A 16,971-nucleotide genomic window follows, 5' to 3' on the forward strand; every position below is an offset into this window, starting at 1 on the left:
GTCTGGGCAGCAACTAAGTGAACAGAAGGAACAGGAAAGATTAGGGAACAGGCTGTTCTTTGACTATTAAATGTCTCAATTGCAGAGTGCTGTGAGCCAGGAAGCAGGCTGGTCACAGATGAGGTGTTGAAGAAACAGAGAGAGTGGGGGAAGCCATCCCCAGGGAAACAGCTCAGCTTCAGATGAAGTGCTGAAGACAAAAGGCCAGTTTTTGCAAAAGATCATTTTATTTGCTAAACCGAAGACCATTCCCAAGTCCTGGTCACTTAGGCCGTATCGTGTGGTAGTTACTGGCTAGATTTGACCAATGGATTTATGGTTGTTGTTTGGGAAAAGGAGGGGTCTCGGTAGAGTTGAGGATTATGTGGGAAATAGATGCCTTTGTGTTCCCCGTCTTTGAGAGACTGATTACTGTTAATGTGCCGAAGTATAAGATTGATCTTTGTAATGTTTCATTATCTTTCATCTACTTTACTGAAGACTTTTATTGTTGTTTAATGAAAGAGGGTTGAGTTCTCACTGTTTCCACAGACCTTTCTCACTAATATCCAAAAAGACAAGCCACCACACAAACTAGTGTTTCAGGGTGGAACACTCTCCCACTTCCACGGCGTTTCGGATCAGCTTTCAGTCCTTTCTGTCCAGTGTTTGATTCGGAAATTCTACAAAAACCTTTGCCACCTCTTTCGTGTCCATTACTAGAATTGTTCCATCGATATGACAGATAAGTGAAGAATCACAGATAAGTGAAGGATATTTTGAAAAACCTCTTTACCCAGCGAGTGGTGAGAACGTGGAACTCGCTACCACAGTGAGTGGTTGAGGGGAACAACATGAATGCATTGAAGGGGAAGCTAGATACATACATGAGGGACAAAGGAATAGAAGGAGATGCTGATGGGGGAGATACAGAGGGTGGGTGGAGGCTCAAGTGGAGCATTAATACTGACAGAGACCAATTGAGCCGACTGGCCTGGCCCTGTGCTGTAGACTCAATGGAACAAGGCTTCATTGCAGTGTTAATGTAAGCCTACTTGTGACACTAATAAAGATTATTATTATTACAAAACTATAAATTAAAAAATCTAAAATATCCCCACATTAGACATCTCTCTGACCTATATTACTATATTGTCCTCGGTCACAACTGCAGGTAAAAGAAATAAGGCACACTTCAACCACGGGAGTGAGGGGTGGTTGGTGGAATGCAGGTGACCGAGAGCGTGGGTGCGGGGCGGGGGTTGAGTTTCAATATGAAAGGAGATACAATGGAGGAGTTTTTAGACAATACCAATTGGAGGAATGGGGTTTCAAAATCAACAAAGCTTCACAACTGATCTTGTTCAGTCACAACATTGTTATCTCTCTGCTGGCAACTCACTCACATGCAGTCCCACTCGAAACACCTTGGAAAATCCTGGGACCAGATTCCCACATTATCTGTATACAGAACTGCCGAGTGGATGATCCATCTCGGTCTCCTCCAGAAGTCCCCAGCATCACTCCACTGATATCAAGAAATGGCTGAAGGCACTGGATACTGCAAAGGCTATATCCTCTGACAATATTCCGGCAATAGTACTGAAGACGTGCTCCAGAACTTGCTGAACCCCTAGCCAAGCTGTGCCAGCACAGCTACAACACTGGCATCTACCCAGCAATGTGGAAAGTTGCCCAGGTGTGTCCTGTACACAAGAAACGGGACAAATCAAATTACCGCCCTTTCAGTCTACTCTCTCATCAGCAAAGTGATGGAAGGAGTCATCAACAGTGCTATCAAGTGGCACTTACTCAGCAATAACCTGCTCACGGGTGCTAAGTTTGGGTTCTGCCAGGGTCACTCAGCTCCTGACCTCATTACAGCCTTGGTTCAAATGTGGACAAAAGAGCTGAATGCCAGAAGTGAGGTGACAGTGACTGCCCTTGGTATCAAGGCAGCATTTGACCGAGTATGGCATCAGGGAGCCCCAGCTAAACTGGAGTCAATAGGAATCGGGCAAAACTCTCCGCTGGTTGGAGTAACACCTGGCACGAAGGAAGACGGTTGTGGTTGTTGGAGGTCAATCATCTCAACTCCAGGAAATCACTGCAGGAGTTCCTCAGGGTAGTGTCCTAGGCCCAACCATCTTCAGCTGCTTCATCAATGACCTTACTTCCATCATAAGGTCAGAAGTGGGGGTGTTTGCGGATGACTGCACAATGTTCAGCACCATTCTCAACTCCTCCGATAATGAAGCAGTCCATGTTCAAATGCAACAAGAGCTGGACAATATCGACACTTGGGCTGACAAGTGTCAAGTTACAATCGTGCCACACAAGTGCCAGTGCCAGGCAATGACCATCTCCATGGGCAGCATGGTAGCACAAGTGGATAGCACTGTGGATTCACAGCGCCAGGGTCCCAGGTTCGATTCCCCGCTGGTTCACTGTCTATGCGGAGTCTGCACGTTCTCCCCGTGTCTGCGTGGGTTTCCTTCGGGTGCTCCGGTTTCCTCCCACAGTCCAAAGACGTGCAGGCTAGGTGGACTGGCCATGATAAATTGCCCTTAGTGACCAAAAAAAGGTTAGATGGGGTTATTGGGTTATGGGGAGAGAGTGGAAGTGAGGGCTGAAGTGGGTCGGTGCAGACTCGATGGGCCGAATGGCCTACTTCTGGTTCTATGTTCTACAAGAGAGGATCTAACCACCGCTCCTTGACATTGCCATAGAGAGGATCCTATCCAGCTGCATCACAGCTTGGTATAGCAACTGCTCAGCCCTAGATCGGACAAAACGGCAGAGTGTGGTGAACTCAGTCCAACCCATCACACAACCTTGCCACCCCACATTGATTCTGTATACACCTCTCGCTGCCTCAGAAGGGCAGACAGCATTATCGGAGATCCCTCCCACCCAGGCATTGCCTTCTTCCAGACCCTTCCATCAGGCAGAAGGTACAGAAGTCTGAAGTCCCGCACCTCCAGACATAGGAACAGCTTCTTCCCACCGCTACGAGACTCCTCAACGACTCCCCCTCGGACTGATCTGTTCCCTGTATGGACACTATTCACGACGCCCTATGCTGTTCTTGCTCATGTATTTGCTTTGTTTAGCCCTTGTGCTGCACTGTAACCAATCACTGTTTGTCGATGTACCATTTGTCAATGTATTCTCATAGATTATCATAGGATTTACAGTGCAGAAGGAGGCCATTCGGCCCATCGAGTCTGCACCGGTTCTTGGAAAGAGCACCCCACCAAAGGTCAACACCTCCATCCCATCCCCATAACCCAGTAACCCCACCCAACACTTAGGGCAATTTTGGCTAAGAGCAATTTATCATGGCCAATCCACCTAACCTGCACATCTTTGGACTGTGGGAGGAAACCGGAGCACCCGAAGGAAACCCACGCACACACGGGGAGGATGTGCAGACTCCGCACAGACAGTGACCCAAGCCGGAATCGAACCTAGCTTTCGGAGCACTGCTCCTTCCTCAGGTGAATGAAGAGGTATGTTCCAGAAACATATATATAGACAAATTCAGACTGAGACGAGGAGGAGCGTAACAGACATCTACAGACACTGAAAGATGCCCTCGTATGAACAGGATATGGCGCTCGACTCATCGATCGACAGTTCCAACGCGCCACAGCGAGAAACCGCACTGACCTCCTCAGAAGACAAACACGGGTCACAACCGACAGAGTACCCTTCGTCGTCCAGTACTTTCCCGGAGCGGGGAAACTACGACATCTTCTTCGCAGCCTTCAACACGTCATCGATGAAGATGAACATCTTGCCACGGTCATCCCCACACTCCCACTACTTGCCTTCAAACAACCGCGCAACCTCAAACAAACCATTGTTTGCAGCAATCTACCCAGCCTTCAGTACAGTGACAACACCGCACAACCCTGCCAGGCAATCTCTGCAAGACGTGCCAGATCAATGACATGGATACCACCATTACACGTGAAAGCACCACCCACCAGGTACGCGGTACATACTCGTGCGACTCGGCCAGCGTTGTCTACCTCATACGCTGCAGGAAAGGATGTCCCGAAGCTTGGTACATCGGCGAAACCATGCAGACGCTGCGACAACGAATGAACGGACATCGCGCAACAATCACCAGGCAGGGATGTTCCCTTCCAGTTGGGGAACACTTCAGCAGTCAAGGGCATTCAGCCTCTGATCTCCGGGTAAGCGTTCTCCAAGGCGGCCTTCAGGACCCGCGACAACGCAGAATCGCCGAGCAGAAGCTTATAGCCAAGTTCCGCACACATGAGTGCGGCCTCAACCGGGACCTGGGATTCATGTCGCATTACATTCATCCCCCACCATCTGGCCTGCGAAATCCTACCAACTGTCCTGGCTTGGTACAATTCACACCTCTTTAACCTGGGGTTACCCCATCTCTGGATCTGTAAAGATTTAATCACCTGCTAATGCTCGCATTCCAAGCATTGTCTGGCATCTTTGAATTTGTCTATATATGTGTTTCTGGAACAGACCTCTTCATTCACCTGAGGAAGGAGCAGCGCTCCGAAAGCTAGTGACATCGAAACAAACCTGTTGGACTTTAACCTGGTCTTGTAAGACTTCTTACTGTACTTCATTCAGAGCGAGCAGCAGCTTTGCCCGGCAGTAATGAGCAGGTTAACAAAGTCATTGTCCAGCTTCCGCATTCAGACAATGGGAAGCTATAATTGGCTGGAGGAGAGAGTCCTTCCGGTCCTCCCGGTTTCCCATTGGTCAATCCCCCGCTGACAGACAATGAGGGGCGGAACCCCACGTGGGGGTGACAGAGACTTTTCCCTCCAGCCGCGCTGAGCTGGTGACCAATGGGAAAGGCTGGAAGACCCGGACACACAATGGTCAGTGCGCCGCTTTGTCCCGGTCCCCGCCCAACCCGCACATGCGCATTTCCCCGATAACCTGCAAATGCATATTATTCCCGATAACTGCACATGCGCACTTCTGACTCGCATCTCCTCATCAACACCGCCCATTGAGAAAAGGTGGAGCACCGGAAGGACTCGTGCCCCCCAGCCAATCAGAGCGCGGGCTTTGTCGAATGAAGATTGAGTTTCACACAGACGGAAACGTCCTCTTGTCTCCAACACCTGTGAGTCAAACACTTTCTTTTCTCCCCCTTTTCATTTCTTTTCTCATTCTCGCCTTCAATTGGTCACTTGCAGCAACTGAAGCGAAAGGAGGTGAATCCAGTCTATATGTTACACACATTTTCAGTCCAGTAATGTAGACATATATCCGTCTGGTAGCCTGCATGAACATTTTCAGGTCTTTGTGTCCAGCATCTTCAGGAGGGAGGCAATTACATTGTGGGATTGTCACTGCACTGGTAATCCAGAGATCAGGACAATGCTATGGGTCCGAATCTGAGCACAATGGATGGTGAAATCTGAATTCAATAAAAATCTGGAATTAAACGCCTAATGGTAAGGATGAAATAATTGCCGATTGTTGTAAAATCCCAACTGGTTTACTAATGTGAACATCCTTGCCTGGTCTGGCCTACATGTGACTCCAGATTCTCAGCAATGTGGTTGACTCTTAAATGTGGTTCTCTCTGAAATGGCCAAGCAAACCAACAGATCATGGGAAATTCGGGGAGGGTACTAAGTGCTGGTCCATGAACGAAGTTTAAAAAAAAGGAGAATTGGGGAGCGTATGTTAGATAGAGAAGATTAAGAATAGAATCACAAAGTACTACAGCGCAGAAGAGGCCCATAGCCCCTTCCAGTCTGCAGCAATGCTTGGAAGGCTCTGACCTGCCCATCTAATCCCACAGAGGCTTCCCAGTGTCAGACCTTTCATAGTATACTTTCTTGTTAAATGACACCTTCCAAATTGTATCACCCCACACTCTTCGGTTAAATTCCATCTGTCACTTATTCACCCATTTGACCATCCCGTCCATATCTTCCTGCAACCCAAGATATTCAACCTCATTTTTTTTTTTAAATTTAGAGTACCCAATTTTTTTTCCAGTTAAGGGGCAATTTAGCATGGCCAATACACCTAACCTGCACATCTTTGGGTTGTGGGGGCGAAACCCACGCAAACACGGGGAGAATGTGAAAACTCCACACGCACAGTGACCCAGAGCCGGGATCGAACCTGGGACCTCGGTGCCGTGAGGCAGCAGGACTAACCCACTGCGCCGCCATGCTGCCTCTCAACCTCACTGTTAACCATCCGGCCAATCTTTGTGTCATCCGCAAACTCACTGATCCTACCCCCCACATAGTCCTTTATGTCACTTATGTAAATGACAAGCAGTAGGGGCCCAGCATGGGCCCTGTGGTACGCCACTGGTCGCTGGCTTCCAGAAACTAAAGCAGCCATCTATCATCACCCTCTGTGTCCTACAGCTAAGCCAATTATGAATCCACCATATCAAATCACCCTGTATCCCATATGCATTTGCCTTCTCAATAAATCTCCCATGTGGGACCTTGTCAAAGGCTTTGCTGCAATCTATGTAAAAATAGAGTAGAGGGGCAGTGTGTGGGACAGCTTTTGGTGGATGAGGGAGCAAAGAATGTTCAATAAATATTAGAATTGCCTGTTCTGAATTTCTATCCTGTACTGACAGTGATGAATTTTCTAAATTCCTTTTACAAGAAATCAGAAGGTGAGGATTCGCAGACAGAAATATCAAACCAAACATCTGACAACATCGCTTAATTCATTGGTATCTGAATATTATCAGCCTTTCAACCGAGGAGAAATGATTGTCAGAAGACCTTAAACATCAGAGTGACTGGAAAAGCACCCAAGTGAGAGTGTTCCAGAGCACTGACTGTGGAAAGAGCTTTAACCAGTTACACAGCCTGACAAAACGTTGTATCATTCACAGCGGAGAGAGACCGTACACGTGTTCTGTGTGTGGCTTGAACTGATTGTTGAGAGTCAGAAGAACACCCGCATCATGGAGAAACGGTGGAAATGTGGGGACTGTGGGAAGAGACTTAGGTACCCATCCGAGCTGGAAATTCATCGACGCAGTCACACTGGGGAGAGGCCGTTCACCTGCACTGTGTGTGGGAAGGGATTCAGTGATTCATCCAACCTGCAGACACACCAGCAAGTTCACACCGGGGAGAGGCAATTCATCTGCTCTGATTGTGGGAAGGGATTCACTCGGTTGCTCCTTCTGCAGACACACCAGCGTGTTCACACCGGACAGGGAGCATTCAGCTGCTCTCAGTGTGGGAAGGAATTCACTCAGTTACCCAATCTGCAGAGACACCAGCAAGTTCACACTGGGGAGAAATCTTTCAGCTGTACCGTGTGTGGGAAGAGATTCACTCGGTTTTACAACCTGCTGAGACACAAAGTCACTCACAGCAGTGAGAGACCCTTTAAATGTTCTGACTGTGGGAGCAGCTTTAAAAGCTCTCAGGAACTGATGGCCCATCAGCGCATTCACACTGAGGAGAGACCGTTCAGCTGCTCTCACTGCACAAAGAGGTTTAGAACATCATCAAACCTGCAGATACACCAGCGAGTTCACATTAGGGAGTGGCCATTCACCTGTCCAGACTGTGGGAAGGGATTCAGTAATTCATCCCAATTGATGAAACACCAGCGAGTTCACACCGGGGAATGGCCATTCACCTGCCCAGTCTGTGGGAAGGGATTCAGTAATTCATCCCAACTGATGAAACACCAGCGAGTTCACACTGGGGAGAGACCGTTCACCTGCTGTGTGTGTGGGAAGGGATTCACTGAGTTACCCAACTTGATGAGGCACAACGTCACTCACACCCATGAGAGACCTTTTAAATGCTCTGACTGTGGGAGTGGGTTTAAAAGCTCCCAGGTTCTGATGATCCACCAGCGCATTCACACTAAGGAGAGACCATTTAGCTGCTCTCACTGCACAAAGTGCTTTAGAACATCATCCACCCTGCAGCGACACCAGCAAGTTCACACTGGGGAGAGGCCATTCTACTGCTCTCAGTGTGGGAAGAGATTCACTCAATTGTCCAACCTGCTGGCACACCAGCGAGTTCACACTGGGGAGAGGCCGTTCACCTGCTCTGACTGCGGGAAAGGATTCACTCAATTATCCAACCTGCTGACACACCAGCGAGTTCACACTGGGGAGAGGCCGTTCACCTGCTCTCAGTGTGGAAAAGGATTCACTCAGTTATTCCACCTGCAGAGACACCAGCGAGTTCACGAGTGATGACAGGGGTTGGACTCTGCTGTTATTGCTGCTGTTAATCACATCCAGGACTGAACCATGTTCATTCTGACACTTGGTGCAGTGGGCCCCGCACTTGAGGAAAGTTGTGAAGTTCTCAGAGAGGGTGCGGACGTGATTTACCAGAATGGCATCAGGAATGAGGGACTTGAGTGAGGTGGGGACACTGGAAATTTCCCACCTGAGATCGCAGAATCTTGGAGCAAACCATGTCAGTCCATTTCTCCGTGCTATCCCCAAATCGATATAGGTTTATTTTCTTCAAGTGCTCGTCCAATTTCCTTTTGAAATCCATCCATCATCTCTGTTTCTGCTGCCCTCATAGGTAGCAGGTTCCAGGCCATTACTACTCACCTTGCATGCATACAAGGCCTGTGGAGCCCAGAAGGAGTCCATTTGGTCCCCTTTTGCCCATGCCAGTTCATTGTACAACTATCCATTTAATCCCATTGTCCGACTATTTTGTTTCCATTTCAGGAGTGTATTGAACTCCCTTTTGAATGGTACAGTCCTAACCGCTTCCAGCACTGTTTACAGACAGTGTATTCCAAATCACAGCAACCCGTTGTGTTTTAAAACAAATAATTCATGTTTATAGTGCGTCAGAGTTTCATAGTTATCGAAATGGTGTTTGAGACATGTTTATTGCACAAAATTAAGACTCAATCTTCATCACTGATTTTGGCGAGGATACGGAGTATAATATATCCCCGATTGCAGACAATTAGAACAAAGTTGCGTTTCTAAAGCACCTCTCATGACCTCTGGACCTGAGAAAGTGTTTGACAGACAATTGTGTACTTCTGAAGCGCAGTAACGTTTGTAATATAGAAACCTGTAAGTATGTATGAATAATCAAATTTAGTTTTAAGTAACAAGGTCAAGGAAGCCCTTTTCACTTGTAATGTGTGGCTTCCTGCAGCCATTTCAAATCCTGTATCTTTTCTATCTTAACTATGTATTGATTCCATATCCAAAGCCAGTCATGAAACTAATAATTATTCAGTTGTGAACATTGATTAACATTAGTGAGTTGGTGAAATAGATAATTATTGGATTTGGATTTTGTTTATTGTCACGTGTACCGAGGTACAGTGAAAAGTATTTTTCTGCGAGCAGCTCAAACAGATCATTTAGTACATGAAAATAAAATAAAAGAAAAAGAAATTACATAAAAGGGCAACACAATGTCCACAATGTAAATACATAGACACTGGTAACGATATTGTAACGGTAGAATTAAAAAAAAAAAATTAACGCGATATCAACCAAAATGTTTCTAGAAACTGCAGAGCCTGCTGAATTTGTTTGAAAAAATAAATTATTTTGTAATTTTGATAAGTTGCAGGTCATCATATTCTGCCAAGAGTTTGCGGGCGAGGCAGTGGGATAGTGGTACTGTCACTGAGCTAGTGTTCCAGAGACCCAGGGTAATGTTCTGGAGATCTGGATTCGAATCTGGTCACGGCAGATGATGGAATTGAAATTTAACAAAAGCCTCAAATTAAAAGTGTAATGATGACTATGAAACTATTGTCATTTGTTGTAAAAATCCATCTGGTTCACCAGTGCCCTTTCGGAAAGGAAATCTGCCGTCCTTACCTGGTCTGGCCTACACGTGACTCTCCAGGTGCACTGCAAGTTGTGACTTGTAAGTGCCGTCTGAAATGGCCCAGCAAACCACTCAGGTCAAGGGCAATTAGGGATGGGCAATAAATGCCGGCCCAGCCAGTGACATCCACATTCCCATGAATGAATAATAAAACAAAAGGCTCATTGTTCAATCTGAAGATTAGCAGGAAACAAACTGTCTTTTTGAACCAGTGTAACTTGTATGAACCAAATGTATTGATTAAAGATTACTGTATTAGTTACTAGTCAGTCACAGATGATTCAGCCTCAATTGAGTGACAATTAATGAATCAATAATGAATCAGTAGTTATAGTAAAAGACTGAGTTTTATTTGCTGTAAAAATGTAAAAGCTTAATTGCTGTGTATGTAAATAATGTGCAATGAGGATAAATGTACTGGCAAGAGAGACCTTCAAACTTTGATTCGCCTCAACATTTGAAACTGTGTGAATAAGGGATTGTATAGAATCAGATAAAGGGATAGTATGAAACAGTTCTATTGTATTCCTGTCTGAGATAATGAGAGAAGGTGGAGTCAGTAATTGGGGATCCAATTAAATTAATCCAGTGACCAAATTGACCAATTGTCATGTTACAACAGACCCAACTCTGACGTGAGGTAATGGTCACTTTGGGGATAAAAGTAGAGGTTTTGAAGGTCTTCCTCGCTGGCCAAGTACTGAAGATTCCCGCGGCCGAGTTCCAAGGAAATTACTGTCAAAGAAGGAGCCAGACTCCCGAGGCTGAATTCCACAAGAATTACTGTCAAAGAAGGAGCCAGAGAGGGTTACGCTTCTGCAGACTGATCACCCACATGCAGTTGTAAAAGTCAATGTCTTAAAGTTCAGTAAACTGTTTGCATTTAATAAACTGCTTTTAAAATTTACTTTCCAGAGAATTCTGCCTTTGCCTTAATTGGTTAAAGTCTTGTCTGAACCAATGTGAATTTTTTAAATGGTGAGTGGGTGGCTGAAATCAATTAAATTCCAGATAACAAAACCAGGAAAAATAAAACTTCTGTCTTCAGGTCCCTGGACTGGGATTTGATCCCACAACCTTCTGACTCAGAGGTGAGAGAGCTGCCCACTGAGCGACGGCTGACACTATAGTCAATATAAAGTTAGAAAGGGAAAGTTACCCTTTAAATCCCCCACCCTATGTATCCAGTGCCTAAATGTAACAATAAAAACCCCAGTATAAATAACATGGATTTGACTGACAAATGTTGAATTGTTGATTTAGAGACACAAGTTTTAACTTCCCATTTGAGCCTCGGGCACCTTTCTGTGTCTATTGCTCGTGTCAATGACAGGCAGGAGACGGAGCTAAGGCTGAATTCAGCTGAGAATAACGGGGCCTGCGCACCAGTTGGGAAACTGCCATGGGCGTCACACTAATGGAGAGACAGGAAGGTGCTGGAGGACTGACTGGGAAATGGGCCTCCAACCAATTGTTATATCGGTCACTCAGAGCTAAAGAGAAACTTGTCCCTTTAAATACATATACAGGGAAGAGGCTGCAATGAAATCTGTCCCTTTTAACCTGCACAAAAGCAGGAGGCTCAGATTCAGGAGGAATTCACTCGGCCCATCGAGTGCTATCTCTGAAAGGTCTCTGAGTCATCCAACTGCTCTGCTCTGTCCCCACAGCCCTGCAAATTCTTCTCTTTCAAGTATTTCTCCTTTGGAAAGATACAATTGAATCTGTTTTGTGGCAGATCAGAACAACTCGCTGTGTCAAAAGATAAACTAAAATCTCATCTCCCCCTCTGGTTCCTTTGCCAATTACTTTAGAGGGATTCACTTTCTGTTAAAGAGCCTTTTCAGGATAGTTTGAAAAATAGTCTGTGATCATTAAATAATCTTTCCCTCATTGGTGGAAGAGATCAATAGCTACTTTCTGCCATGGTGCTGTAGGTAAATCAGATATTTGCATAGGTTCTCTGTTTGCTTGCAACGATGCGCCTGGCATGTGTCACAACAACTGACCATCCTGTCGATATCCTGGTTTATACCTGGCCAGTAAACACAGTCATGAGCTCTCTATTTACACTTCTCAATCCCGAGATGTCCTTCATACATCTTCAGTACACCCTTGCAAAGAGATTGAGGTATGACTATAGTGTTTGAACAAAGTATCACTCCATTAATGATCCTGAGTTTAGATCTTAGATTGTAGAACTCCATACATAAACCTCTGGGCCAGTGTGAGTTGATGTTCCTCATCGCCTCTTGAAGAGTTTGATTCTTCCTGGTCTCTTCTTGGATCTCACGTCGTTTCGTATCTGCTACTTGTAGTAGTGTGGAAATAAGATTGACATGCACACATCTTCAGCAATTTCACTACTAATATTTTGTATCGGCGCCCTCGATAATGCATCTGCGAAGAACAAATATTTGCCTGGCATGTCGATGAGATTGAAGTCACAGCACTGTAACTTCATCATCTACCTCGGACTGTGCGGAGGAGACATCTGGTTGAGATTTTTCTTGATGAGGTTAACCAAAGGACGATGATCTCTTTCGGCTATGAAAGTTGCCGTGGAATTTCTCCAAGCTGACAACTAAACCTAGGCATTCTTTTTCGATTTGAGTGTACCGCTGCTCTATTGTCGTCATGGATCGTGATGCATATGCTTCTGGTCTCCAATCGTCATGCTCGAGTTGCAGAAGAACTGCTCCTAGACCATCTTTGGACACGTCTGATGACACTTTAATCTGCTTAGCTGGGTCAAGAAATGCAAGAACTGGTGTGGTGGTTCGTGAAGTCTTGAGCTTCTTCCGCTCTTGCTCATGTTGCTCACTCCAAGTGAAATCCGTTGTCTTGTGCACATAGATGTGTTGTTTTTGCTGACAGGTTAGGAATGAATTTCCTATAAAAAAAAATTTTTAGAAAATATTTTATTGAAGCATTTGTAGTTTTCACAGTTGAACATATTAACATTTCTTAAAGGATCGCGCGGGCCGACACATGCAAAACACCGAAAAATAAAAAAACAGGAAACCACGTCCCTACTACCCCCACCCTGTTCCCTAATTACCCGTATACTAAGTACCCTGTCCTTATCTAACATTGCCATGCCGTCTCCGGGCCATCAGGGAGGAGAAGGCCAGGACATTGGCCTCCCCCCTTGGCCCCCGGATCTTCCCATACCCCAAATATTGCCAGTTCTGGACTCTGAGTCACCCTCCCTTCCCAGACCTCTGACATAACATCCGCAAATCCCTGCCAGAATCCCCTCAATTTTGGACATGCCCAAAACATATGTACATGGTTCGCTGGGCTACCCCCATACTGCCCACATCTATCCTCCACCTCCTCAAAGAACCTGCTCACCTGGGCTACCGTCATGTGGGGCCTGTGGACCACCTTGAACTGGATCCAGCTAAGTCTGGCACACAACGAAGATGAATTGATTCTCTTCGGGGCTTTTTCCCACAGTTCAATTTCCAGCACTCCTCCCAGCTCCTCTTCCCACTTCCTCTTCGCCTCCCTCATAGGGGCCCCTTCCCACTCCATCAACTCCTTCCCAGCACCTTCCTGACAAACGCAACATCATCCCAGTTGGGGCATATATATTTACCAATATATAGGTCGCGAAGGTCGGTCGGCGTGGGTCGCGAAGATCGGCCGGCATGGGTCGCGAAGGTCGGCTGGCGTGGGTCGCGAAGATCGGCTGGGTTGGGTCCCGAAGGTTGGTCAGTTGGTAAAATTGGGTCCCCGGAGGGACTTCCAGTGACGGCGGGCGGCAGCCGCGCGTTGGAGGGCTCCCATTCAGGAATGGCATTGTCGGAGGGTAGCGCCCGGTCCTCAGGGCAGCGGAGGCAGCAAAAGTCGGGAGACAGCACAGGGAGGGGAAATGTCAAAGTTCAGCAAAAAAGGCCGTGAAAAAAGCGGCTGAAAGTCCATCGGGGAGTGGAAAGGTCATCGCGGGGACAGTAAAGAAAATAGAGGCTGGAGCACCAGGGGAGGCCGCATTGCTTACGGCTGAAGAAATAACTGAGGTGATGGCCATGGAAGTCGAAAGACAATTTACAAAACACATGGAGGCAATGAGGAAGGAGATGGGGGCGGTTTTGAAAGTGCTGGTGGAGGAGGCGATTACCCCGGTGAGGACGGCGGTGGCGAGCGCAGTGGCGGAGGTGCAAGAGCAAGGGGAGGCGCTGAAGGAAGTGGAAGAGACACTACTGCAGCACGGTGATCAACTTGCCTCGATGGGGAAGGAGATGCGGAAGGTGATAGAGATCAACAAAGATCTGCGAGGCAAAATGGAAGACCTGGAAAACAGATCCAGGCGACAGAATTTGAGGATTGTGGGGCTGCCCGAAGGAGTTGAAGGACCGAAGCCGACTGAGTATTTTGCCGCGATGTTGGCGAAACTATTGGGGGAGGGGGAGGATCCTTCCCGATATGAACTGGATCGGGCTCATCGGTCGTGGAGGCCTGTACCAAAGGCGAGTGAGCCGCCAAGGGCAGTGACTCTGTGCTTCTGTAGGTACAGGGTGAAGGAGAAGGTCCTGAGCTGGGCCAAGCAGAAGCGGGTGGTGCAGTGGGCTGGAGCTGGTATACGTGTATACCAGGACTTTACGGTGGAGCTGGCAAGGAGGCGGGCTGCCTTCAACCGGACGAAAAGGGCACTGTACATTAGCAAGGTGCGGTGCGGCATATCCAGCGAAGCTGTGGGTGACTTACAAGCTCAATTACTTTTATTTTGGGACGGCGGAAGCAGCGGAGGAGTTTGCGAAGGCAGAAGGACTGTGGCAGAACTGAGAAATGGCGATGTGCCGATGTAACCTCATGACTGTATTTTCTTCTCTTTTGTTTCACTGCGTGCGGGTGTATGGGCTACAGGAACCAACGTCGTATATATTTGGATAAGGGAAGAAATGGGACTTTCAGTCGTAATGAGGGTTCTTTGGGGAACAGATGGATATGCGGGGTTTGTGTGCTAACGGGAACTTCTGGGTTTTTCCTGGGGCCTGGCAGAACAGGGTCCGAGTGGTCTAGCCGGGGTGGAGAGTTGGGGGGGAAGGAACCGAGGGTAGGGGGAGGAGTTTTACAAGAGGCAGTGGAGGGGAGGAGTTGGAGATTGGCGGGGGGGGGGGGGGTACAACTCTTGGGTACTCTTTCAGAGGTTGGAGGGCATTGAATGTCGTCGGGGGGTGGGGGGGGAGGGGGGAGGGGGGAACCCCTATAGGTTAATGGTGACCATGGGCGGTCCCGGACTCCTTTCTTTTCTTCGCCTTTGTTTTACATTCCACCGTGGGAGGGTTTGTTTTATTTGATGCATATATTGACAGGTGGGCCGGTTGGTTGGGGTGGTGGGAGGATGGGATCGTAGTTGATGTTAAGGGGATTGACTTTGTATTTGTTACCGTTTACTGCTTGTTGGTGGGGTGTAAATTTTGAAGGAAAATGTGAAAATGGAGAATAAAAACGTTTCATAAAAAAAAAAATGGGTCCCCGGAAAAAAAGTTGAAAAACACTGCCCTAGAACATCGTGACTTAAAAACGTTTTTACTGTATCTCGGTACATATAACAACGAATCAAAATCAAATCAATCAGAGACATCCTTCTTTTCCTGATCAACACAACTTAAGATACAGTGAAAGGCTGAGATTTTATAAATATAAAGCACCACAAAACTTTTAACTCAGCCCACTACCATCCAGATTTTTCAGTCATTATGGCTCTGCCAGATTATTGTCCTTCATGAAGGCCGCCACTTCTTCCAGTGAGCCAAAATATAGTTCCCGATACCCGTAGGTCAACCAAAGACAGGCCGGGTAGAGCAGTCCGAATTTTATGTCCTTCGCATACAGGTCCGCCTTAACCTTATTCAAACATGCCCTCCTCTTTGCGAGTTCTGCTCCCAAGTCTTGATACACCCGAATCTCTGCCTCTTCCCACATAAGCCGTTTTGTCTGCCTGGCCACCTCATAATGCGTTCGTTGTCCAGGAACCGATGCAGCCTCACCACCATCGCCCTCGGGGGCTCACGACCCTGGGGCTTACGCCTGGGCACCCTGTGAGCCTGGTCCATCTCTAACAGCCTGCCAAACGCATCTTCCCCGAGCATCTTCTCCAGCATCTTGCCCACATACGCACCGGCATCCGATCCACCTTTCCCTCTGGCAGCCCGACGATCCAGATATTCTGCCTGCGAGAACGATTCTCCAGGTCCTCCACCTTCTCCAACAACCATTTCTGCCGATCCTGTAAAATATTAATTTCCATTGCCATCGCAGTGGACTTCTCCTCTTGTTGCGCCGCCAGCTCCTGCAACTTTTGGATCGCCTGTCCCTGGGTCGTCATTTTCTCCTCCATCCGGTCGACCACCTCCTTAATCAAGGCCATCGCCCGGGTCAGGTCCTCCGCACACTCCTTACGATGCCGGGCGAACTTCTCATCCAAATATTTAACCCACTGATCCATCGTCCATTGAGCTGCCGTGGTCGAACTTTGCTTCTCTGCCATTGCATCCACCAAACTCTGAACTTTACTTCCAACCAGCTTTTGATTTCTTCTTTTAACGATTGTTTCTTGGGAGCAGTTCCATAAAATAGCCTTCTTCTCCTCTCGCTTTTACCCACTTACGTGGCAAAATTCCCACGGAAATCCAGCTTAAAAGCCGTTTAAAAAGCACTAAGAGCGGGAGCTGCTAAATGTGCGACCGTTCACTCCATGGTCACCACCGGAAGTCTCAATTTCCCTATAAAATTGATCATACCCATCGCTCTTCACATCACTTTCTTGTTGTGTGGTTTTAGCATATTGAGAATTGCTTGGATTTTGCTCTTGTCAGGTTCAATGCCATGCGATGGGAGCTTGTCACCGAGGAATGTGACCTCAGTTACTCCAAATTGGCACTTTTGCTTGTTGAGTTCAGCCTATTTCTCCTGATGCTTGTTAGAACTTTAAGCAACCTTGTATTGTGCTCTTGGGTAACCAAGAAGGTAGATGAGGGCAATGTGGTTGACGTTGTCGACATAGACTTTAGCAAGGCCTTTGACATGGTACCGCATCGTAGGTTGTTGCAAAAGGTTAAATCTCACATGTGGACCTGTTGGGACCGTTGCTAGTTAGGACCTTCAATGAGGCAAGGGGGGGGGGCTT

At 47.2% G+C, this 16,971-nt stretch overlaps 1 protein-coding gene across 3 annotated transcripts in view; it reads left to right on the forward strand.

Moving 5' to 3' along the window:
* The window catches only part of LOC140421877 (uncharacterized), a 108,113-nt gene extending 97,373 nt beyond the window's left edge, over positions 1-10,740 (forward strand). The window contains exons 1-2 of one of the 3 annotated variants that reach the window (XM_072506837.1): positions 4,624-5,110; positions 6,634-10,740. In XM_072506837.1, the coding sequence (XP_072362938.1) occupies positions 6,941-8,203 (1,263 nt within the window). In that variant the 5' untranslated portion in view covers positions 4,624-5,110; positions 6,634-6,940 and the 3' untranslated portion in view covers positions 8,204-10,740. Of the gene's footprint in view, positions 1-4,623; positions 5,111-5,130; positions 5,445-6,633 lie in introns of those variants that run through there. The other 2 variants (XM_072506838.1, XM_072506839.1) reach the window with 2 other exon arrangements.
* The last annotated feature ends 6,231 nt before the right edge of the window (positions 10,741-16,971 follow it).

This window comes from Scyliorhinus torazame, chromosome 5 (genome assembly GCF_047496885.1).
Source record: "Scyliorhinus torazame isolate Kashiwa2021f chromosome 5, sScyTor2.1, whole genome shotgun sequence".
NCBI classification, from domain to species: Eukaryota; Metazoa; Chordata; class Chondrichthyes; order Carcharhiniformes; family Scyliorhinidae; genus Scyliorhinus; species Scyliorhinus torazame.